General features: G+C 54.4%; 4 protein-coding genes across 4 annotated transcripts; 2 read left to right on the top strand and 2 right to left on the bottom strand.

Moving 5' to 3' along the window:
• Positions 1 to 68: 68 nt before the first annotated feature.
• Positions 69 to 944, bottom strand: PODANS_5_9530 (uncharacterized protein; the record flags this gene model as incomplete). Its single annotated transcript, XM_001904734.1, has 1 exon — positions 69 to 944. The coding sequence occupies one exon, from the start codon at positions 942 to 944 to the stop codon at positions 69 to 71; it is 876 nt and encodes a 291-aa protein (XP_001904769.1).
• Positions 945 to 1,016: 72 nt separating this feature from the next.
• Positions 1,017 to 2,597, top strand: PODANS_5_9470 (uncharacterized protein; the record flags this gene model as incomplete). Its single annotated transcript, XM_001904735.1, has 1 exon — positions 1,017 to 2,597. The coding sequence occupies one exon, from the start codon at positions 1,017 to 1,019 to the stop codon at positions 2,595 to 2,597; it is 1,581 nt and encodes a 526-aa protein (XP_001904770.1).
• Positions 2,598 to 3,484: 887 nt separating this feature from the next.
• On the bottom strand, positions 3,485 to 6,832 carry PODANS_5_9480 (uncharacterized protein; the record flags this gene model as incomplete). Its single annotated transcript, XM_001904736.1, has 1 exon — positions 3,485 to 6,832. The coding sequence occupies one exon, from the start codon at positions 6,830 to 6,832 to the stop codon at positions 3,485 to 3,487; it is 3,348 nt and encodes a 1,115-aa protein (XP_001904771.1).
• Positions 6,833 to 7,638: 806 nt separating this feature from the next.
• PODANS_5_9540 (uncharacterized protein) lies at positions 7,639 to 8,498 on the top strand (the record flags this gene model as incomplete). Its single annotated transcript, XM_001904737.1, has 4 exons — positions 7,639 to 7,855; positions 7,928 to 8,047; positions 8,135 to 8,329; positions 8,398 to 8,498. 4 exons carry the CDS (start codon positions 7,639 to 7,641, stop codon positions 8,496 to 8,498), a joined length of 633 nt encoding a protein of 210 aa, XP_001904772.1.
• Between the last annotated feature and the right edge of the window lie 598 nt (positions 8,499 to 9,096).

Here is a 9,096-nt window from a genome sequence, read left to right on the forward strand (position 1 = left end):
ATGGGGGTGGAAAAAAGAGTGCTGTTGAGGCACGAATGGAAATTAGCTTTTTTGGGGAAGAGCCAATTCTAGGGTAGTGTTTTAGTGGGGTAGGTATAGAAAGGGGGGGGGGGGGGGACGCAGAGAGAAGAGTTGTGCCGGTAGATGTGCTGGCGTCGTTGGAGGGCTTGGTCGGGGGTGCTGGGTGGTGGTGGTGGCTGATGGTTGCTCTGTCTTCGGCGAAGGTTGCGCCGGACTGGGGGGACTTGGATAGAGGTGACGTCTCCGAAAAGATATCTCTCGAAATCCAATGGGCCCAATTGGAGAACGTCTGCCGGGTTGGCCGCTCGTGAGACTGTCTGCCGGGCAGGTTGTTCTGGTGTGGGTGCTAGGGGTGGGACGTTGTAGAGGTGTTCGTTTTGGGTGTCGGCGTCGGTATACCGGACTTGGGTGACGCCTGTTTTGCATAGGGGACAAAAGGGCCGTTGCTGAAGCCAGCTGGCGAGGCAGAGGAAGTCATAGTTGGAGTGGCCGCATGGGAGGGCGGTCGAGGGGGAGGTGATGGTTTCGAGGCAGATGACGCAGGGGTTTTCGTCGCTGTCGGAGGACTGGATCGAGGTGAGGGTTAGTTGGAGGACTTGGGATTTGATGTCGGCTGGATTGGCGTCGTCTGGGAGGGGTATTGGTGGTTCTGCCATTTTGTGATGGGTGTCGGTCGGCTTGTTGACTTGTGCTGGAGGTTCACCCAACAAAATGTATTTGTATCTAGGTACAGAGTATGTATTAAATACATAGAGAGAGCTGCTCTCCTTGAGCGAATCTCTTAAAGCTGGGCTGCAGGGACCTGGACGAGTCTTGGCGCGCCCCTGCAGTGATCTCATTGTGGGGCGCGGGGTGGACGTGCTTAAATCTGACAAGACGCGTTTGGACGCGTCGAGGTACAAGGTACAGAGGTACCTGGCCATCCTTTTCAAGACAACCAAGACCCTCCCTCCTCACTTATCACCATCTAATTGCCACACAACCGCATTGCCAGGATGGACGATCAGGCCAGAGCCGAATTCAAGCTCCAATCCCTCCAAGTGCGAGCCGAGTTGAAAAAATGGGAGACCGACTGGCAAGAAGAACACGGCGGTAACAAGCCAAGCCGCAACGACATTAAGCAGAATCCCGACATTGCCAAAAAGTACAAGCAATACAGCAAACTCAGAGACGTCCTCTCGGGCAAGATCCCGCCAGAGGAGCTGTCAAAACCCTCAAGACCAAAATCGTCCTCCCACCGACCACCCCAGACCCCGTCGAAGCACTCCAAGACGGCACAAACACCACGAAAACATCATGACGCCAATCCATACATGCAGTCCCCAACTGCCCGAACTCCCGGAGCCGCGACCCCCTCGACAGCCCGCAAGCTCTTCAGCCCAGCCCTCCCAACCTCAATTGGACCAACTCCCCAGAAAGACGGCCGAGTCCTTGGCCTATTCGACCTCCTAGGCAAAACCCCCTCCAAACCAACCGAATCTCCCTTCCCCAAGCCAATAGGCTCAGCAACCCCCAGCAAACGCCGCACCTCCGAACTAGGCGACCTCACAACCCCCTCTGCCAAACGAATCGCCCACGATGCTTCCACCCCTCTCGCCGGAAGAACCAACCTCTTTGGAGCTGTCACCACACCCCTCCACGAAAAGCCAAACAACACCACCACAACCCCCTCCACAACCCGCAGCAAACTATTCAATACCCCCGCCTTCCTCCGCCGGACCACCCTTCCTCCTCCAGTAGACGAAACCGACGAAAACGGCTCCTGGAAAGTCGGCCCCCTCCGTCTTCCCCAAGTTCTAAGCCGCAAAGGCGTCAAGGTCAAAGGTCTCTCCGAAGTCGTCGCCGATCTCCGAAAAATAGAAGACGAGGCCCACCAAGATGAAGAAGATGCTCTCCGGGAAATGGAAGCAGAGGAACTCGGCGTACCAGTCACCAAACCTGCCGTTCCCAAGTTAGCTACAGTACCAGAGGGCGTCGAGACAGAAATCGGGGACGGCCAGACAGTACCACCCCAACCAGCCCAACCCAGATATACCGAAGAGAAACCTGTCCTGCTATCACATTTCGACGACGAGGCCTACGATGACGAAATAGATCTCAGCAGGGAAGGGGTAGATACGCAAGGCAACCCCCTTCGAGTCTACAAAAAGCGAGGGCAGAAGCGCACCACAAGAATGGTCAAGATGAAGCCTACCCGTTTCCAGCGCCCTACCGACAACTCTCCCCATGATTCCGACGACGAACCCATCCCTGAAACGCAATACCCCGACCAGCCACCTCAGGCTCCTCAAGACGACTTGTTACTCTCTGGCTCGGATTTTGAGGGCAACGACGAGGATGACGACGATTTCGACACCCTCAGGCCCACCCCCAAATCTACTGGCAAGGGGGCTAGGAAGACCTTGGCCGAGACAAAAGGGAAGAAGAAGGAGGATGAGAGAGAGGAAGGGACGGTGAAGAAGGCGGGAAGAAAAGTCAAGGCGACTGCGCATGCGAATTTCAAGAGGCTGAAACTCAAGCAAGGCGGGGCGAAGGGCGGGCCGGGGTATAATTCGAGGTTTAGGAGGAGGAGGTAGGTGAGATGGGAATTGGATCTGGGGACCGGGAAGGGGAGGGAGTATTGTACACATCACTGCATTACATGGCATCACTTGGCAAGAGAAAGGGGATGCAGACCACGGGCTGGCTGTTGGGTATGTTTTGCATGGACAGGGAAAGGAACGGAAATAGAACTCAGAGAGCATAACTCGTTGTTGAAAGGTGTATTTTGCAGAAATAAGGGCAAGGGCAAGGAAAGGGAATAGCATGGGCATTCTAGCATAGCAATCTGCAGCATAGCATTCGTCAACTGGTAATTCGCAAGTCATCTACATATATTTCTCCGGCTAACCTACCAAACGTGATTGACATTTATGCCTCTTAGCAGAGCATCAAATCTAGTGTTGATACCCAAGTGTATCATAGATCCCTCAACCTGTCTCGTCATTCTTACAAGCAACACCAGATGGCATATTCCATTTCACTGACAACCACACACCATTAAATGCTCATGAAAACCTACCAAATCGCTTGCTCAACCCCGACGTAATTCCTCCCTCTTGAAATCATACCTCCCCCCTTACCCCAACCAACCCTCTCGATCGTCAAGAATATAATAACACAAGCTAGACAGTCTCACCTACACCCATCACCTCACTCACACCTCACACAGAAGCTCGTGGTGCACATCCACCACAGTCCATCGCTGGGTCTGTTAGCTATCTTTCGAAGCCTTTTCCCTAATCAAACCCCCGTGAAAGATAGTCACCACGCCCCCCAAAACAGTCACCACCCTTCCAAAATTCGCTAGGTAACATGCCTCTTTCTCATTTTAAAAAATACCTACTTCTCAACAACTCACACACACCTCCAACCCAAACAAATGCTGCCCAATCATGCCATCGCCCCAACACGCCCACGCTGCTCACCCACCCCGTACCCTCTTCCGGAGCGGCGTGCTCACCAAGCCCGCCACCTTGTCAGCACGTACATAGGCCGCCCAGCAAGGCTCAGCCGCAGTCCCCGCCTGCTTCCTGAAATCCTCCTCGCTGTGCACCGTCACCAATTCGTCATTGTATTTGTGCCACGCACCCCGCTCAAAATCCTTGATCCACACCCAATAGTGGCCGGATCGGGGGGTTCCAGTGTGGCAAAACACCGCGTGAAGCCTGTATTCAACCTCCCCGACCACAAGCCCCTGTTTCTCCTTGAGAAGCTCTGCCGAATCATCAGCCCGCTGGCGCTCCTCGAATTGCTTCAGCTTCTCGGGGGAAACCGCAACCCACCCCCCTTGAACCTCCTTGGTGGCAAGAGCAGTCCTCTCGTCGGCATCAACGAGCTCATAATCCCCATCAGCATCAATAAGACCATTCTCAGTCACAAGCCTGTCAATATCCTCCTCCGACAAAATCTTGGCCGAACCCGGCTCGAACGCCCGTGGCTTGGTATTCAGCTCCTCCAACCGCTTGTTGAGAGCCCACAGCCTCGTCCGCTTCCCGTACCGCTCGTCCCCTGGGACAACATCCATGAAGAGATCCAAATACAACGGATCGTTCAGCTCCACTGGATTCTCGTTCTTCAAGTCGAGCGCACGACTCCTGGGGAATAGAAAGTGCAGAATATCAGCAGGCCTTTTGAAGACCGAATACGTCATCTTGTTTGTCTCTTCATTCAGCTGGACATCCATGCCGCGCCCAATGGCCTGGTACAGATCCTCCTGGACCGCCTTTGTCTCATGAAGCGGTGCCATGATCATGCGGTTGCGGTCTTCATGTGTGGTCCAGCCCTGTACGTCGTCGTTCCCGCGCGTCCGGTTATAGATCCTAAAGTTGCTGTAAAAGTGATCGTCGATGGGATCGGGTATTTCCTCGCTTCCGTCCTCCCCGGCATTGCGGCGCGCACGGGCTAGCTTGAGGGCTGCTTGAAGGTGTTCCAGTATATTTCCCATGGCCTCGTCGACATCCTGTTGCGCAGTGCCCTTGACCTCGTCTTGGTCAAGTTCCTTTACCAAAGCTTCCAGGGGCCCCGCCTTCTCCATCTTCTTCCCCGGTCCCGTTGACGCAGCAGCTGGCGTCTCTCCCACCAGCGTCTGTGAACTAGATACACTGGCCGTCTCGACGTGCTCGAGTTCGGAGGTCTCCTCACCATTCACCATCTTGGCATCAGCGTCTGTAGATGTCGTGATCTTGAGCTCGGGAACCGCAGAGTTGGCAGCCTTGGGGCCAGTGGCCTTGGACTCAGCAGTAGAGCCTCCCTTATCAGCTCGGGCCATGGCGGCGTTGGCAAGCCGCTGGCGTGGTTTGACGTGAGTATATCGAGTCTCTTCCATCTCGTGGAACAAAGTCTTGAGCTCGCGCGCGAATTCATGGCCGAGGAAAGCTTCCTTTTTTTGGCCTTCTTCCACCCCGCTCACACTTCCACTCAGGATCTCGCCCACCCTGTCTGTACTGGCCTCGGGCGTGTCTAGGTCCAAGGTCCGCAACAGGTCCCTGATGACATCGACTGTGTAGAGATACTGCAGAATGCTGTTCAGGTAGCAAGTGTTGCGAATGTTGTCAAGCCCGACGGGCAACGTCAGGTCTCCGGCCCCGACCTCCATCTCTTGTCCATTACTGACAGGATCGCAAAAGTCCTGGTTCTGGGTTTCGCCGCTCACGAGGCTCTCCAGCTGCCCGCTGATGGTCTCGAAGTCGCCCAAGGCCTCGTCAAAATCCTTGTCACCTCTACGCTGTCTGGCCATTCTCGCTCCAATGAGATTCATTGCCGTCACAACAACCGCCGCGTCCTTTTCATTGTTGTTCACACTTTCCAGGGCGGCATAGGCTATGGTATCAGGTGCTGTTTGGGCCGTTGAGTCGAGCACGCCATTGGCCTCGGCCTCGTCCATGTCGACCACGGCAATGTAGACCAAATCCCTTTGGCCTAAATCCCGAGCAATTTTGGCCAAGTGCAGCCTGTGCAAATGTCCTGCTTCGGGCCTGGTTTCTCTGTAATGCTTGTACCGCTCGATGATCCGGTCCTTGGTCAGAGTTCGACCCTGTGCCCTCCAAAAGCCGAACCATTCCCAGTCCTTGTCATATTCACTCTTCTCGGGGCGAGGCAAGGCTTTTTGATCTAAGTGGACGGCGTACATCTGCATTTCCTCGTCCCCGTGGTAGGCCAAGCAATTGAAAGCCTCCCTGTAGTAGCGCTCGTGATCCCGGTCCACGGCGGCTTGCCGCTCATATGCCCAAATCAACATGGGTTCGGTTGTCTTGGAAGAAGCCCCCAGTAAATAGAAGTAGTGTAGATCGGATTCCGACACTTTCCAGTGCACGGTCCGCGTCTGGGCATCGTCAACTCCGAGTACCGTCTGCAGTTTTATGCGAGCAGGCGAATGCTGATGAACAAGCTCAGGTCTCTTCTGGTCGATCACACTCTGTATCTCGCTCTTGACGTTCTCAAAGAAAGATCTCTCCGAGTACAGGAATGTCCTGCCGCCGTTCTCCGGTGGGACCTGTGGGGAGATGTAAAATGTGTCTTCGGCCTCTTGCCTCTTGGTGAAGCCAAGGTAGAGGAAGAGCTCCTCGCATTCTGGACCGAATTGCACCATGAACGTCTTGTTGCGCTCCGATATCTTCTTCTCGGCACTGGTGGAATCATTAGACATGATGTTTGTAATGTACATGTTCAGTGTCATGAGGGCGCTGGACTCGAGTTTAGCGAGCTTCTCTTGCGTCATGTCCTTAAATCTGCCCGGGTCCTCGTCCATGGCCCTCTTGAGGTTTCTCTTGGCGCGCGACTCATCCGTGACGATGTCGATCCACCTGCTGGCCAGGCGTGGTGCTGACACATCGAGCCGGATGCTGAAGCCGCAAAAGCTGCACCGGTAGCTGGTCTTGCGCATCAAAGGGCCCAGTTTCTTGTCCCTACTAGGCCAAGTAACGAGGAGTTGCTTCCCCTTCTCCTCGCCGAAGGATTCGTCATCCCCCGGTGCCACGACAAAGTGATGTTGAGGATGGCCAGGGCTACTAAATTCTGGCTCGGCCCAGGTGAAGACGAAGTGGTACCGGCAGTGCTTGCATAGACAAGCCATCTGGTGGCCGTGTGTCTGCGAGGGAATCATGATAAGGTCGTGGTCGTCGTTGGGACCGACTGGGCCGGGGCGGGCTCCTCGCAGATGGTAGCAAGACTGGAGTCGGGGTTCAGACCGGTTGGCATGCTGCAGAGCACCCCGGTACCAGTCCTCGATGAGCCTTCTGGCAAGGCGGCCACCTGTGTTGAGGGAGTCCATGGTTGATAGGCGGGGCACTGGTGGGATGTGTTAGAACAATCTCGACATCAAGAGTCCCAAGCAAGACTTACTGGTGGATGATGCTGTATTCGTATGTATGGCTGTCTGTCTGCTGGATAAACGGAGATGATGGAGATGATGAAATTATGGGGAACAGGTTGGGTTTGCGTCACAGCCGGCAACTAAGTTTCCCTTCGTTTTATATTAGACAGTGAGTCCGGAGTTCCTGATGGTAGCTCCTGCTACGTAGAATCGATTTTTGCCTCTGACGGCTGGCAGCTGACGCAGCCGTGGAGGGAGCGGTGGGAGGCACGACCTGTGATGATAGAATGGAGCAACTGGATGGATGGCACAAGGAGGGGCAGTTGGCAACAACAAACAAAGTACCGCCGTGACCCGACTTTGTTTGAAGAGCTAGCTTCCACGAGTTTCCACGTCATGATTGGCATGTTAAAATAATCAATAACCATCAATTCAGTCTTCAGCAGCCTCAATACTTCCTCGATTGCCATCACCCCCAAACTATAAGAACCCATTTGTCCAGCCCAGACTTTCTTGTACAGACACACCTTGCTCCAGACTCCCAAATCCAACCTCCAAAAACCAACCAATCAAACCCTCTAAAATCCAATGCACGTCCCCTTCCACGCCCAGGGCTCCCAGAAATCCAATTCGCAACCCGCAGCAGCAGCAGCAGCCGCCGCATCCAACTGACATAACGATATTCCCAAGCTCTCAACCCATACCTTGATAAACCTCCCACCACCCCCCTCAGCAACCCCCCCCCCCTCCAAATCCAGCCCAAAATGGCGCCCCACGCCGGAGGGGACTCCTCCTCCTCCTCCTCCTCCTCCTCCTCCGACCAATACAAGCCCCAAGATGCTGTCCACGCCGCCCTGACAATGGGTGCCCTCTTCGGCACCGGAGGTCTCTTCCTCGCCGCCGTCAAGACTTCCCTCGAGAAGAAGCACGTCGGTCCCTGGGCTGTCTTTTCCAAGCACGGCAACATCGCCGCTACTTTTGGTACCCGCCACCCTCACCCCGTCATGTCAATCAATTGGTCGCATTCATACTGACATGGATATATAAAAACAGCCGCCGTCGGCTCAGTCTACGAGTTCTCCCGCGTCGCCTCCGCCAACCTCCGCGAGAAGAACGATCACTACAACAATGCTATCGCTGGTGCTTTTGGTGGTGCTGTCTTGGGGTTGAGAGGTAACCCAACCCCTCCTACTGCTAGCTAGCTAGACCTTGCATGGAAAGGAAAGGAAGGAAGATGTTGACAAAAACCAAAAACAACAGCCGGTCGCATCCCCGCCATCCTAGGCTACGGCGCCGTCATGTCCGTCACCTCGGCCGTCTTCGAGTACACCGGCGGCCGCATCCAAGGCGCCGGCCGCAACCCCGACGTGGACGAGTTCGAGCGCAAGGAGATGCTCCGCAAGAGATACAGAAGGCCGGTGGAGGAGACGATTGCTGAGATTGGGGAGGGGAGATGTGAGTCATATTTTTTCCTGCACCTTTGACAAAGGAAAAATGCTGACATTGTTTGACGCAAAAAACAGCCATCAAGCTCCCTGGATACGATGAGCGGAGAGCACAGAGGCTCAAGGAGGCCTACGGCTTCGAGGTGAAGCCTGTATGCGCGGATCCTGACCGTGCTTGAGAAATACGGGTATAGAGGTTTAGAGAGAAAGAGAGACAGACAGAGGTGGCTGGGTTCCCCGGAAAAGGCAAACCATTTTTGTACACACATAGCCGAGAATGGGGGGCTAGCCGGTGGCTCACCTCGCCAAAATGAGAGGCGGTGTAAATGGAAAGGGCTTTTGAATTGTGGTTTTCAGCATCTTCAAAATTGGTGCTCCTTGAGCTTTCTGGTATGATTCTGAGCCAACACTGCAGCTTGAGTTCCCACCCCGTCTTCATCATTGAGAGCGAATTAAACTAACAGGCAACAAATGAGAATCTGAGCTTTGCCTGTAGCGTAACTGGGAATGAGCAGTCAAGATGAGAACGGAAGAGCAAGCATCAAAGCGGAAATCAAGTCTGATTTTCTAGGTTTTACGAATCTCTATCTCTTACCCCTTACACCCCCTCACAACCCAGCCTACCACTCACTCCTTCTGCACCCCCTTCCACGACCTCATCAGCTTCACAACGTTAACCATAGTATGCTTCCTCTTATCACAAGCCCCTCCTTGCCATCCTCCTGCTCTTCCTCCTTCAACCCTTTACCTCTCTCCGTTCTTAATCCCACCTTCCCT

This window comes from Podospora anserina, chromosome 5 (genome assembly GCF_000226545.1).
Source record: "Podospora anserina S mat+ genomic DNA chromosome 5, supercontig 9".
NCBI classification, from domain to species: domain Eukaryota; kingdom Fungi; phylum Ascomycota; class Sordariomycetes; order Sordariales; family Podosporaceae; genus Podospora; species Podospora anserina.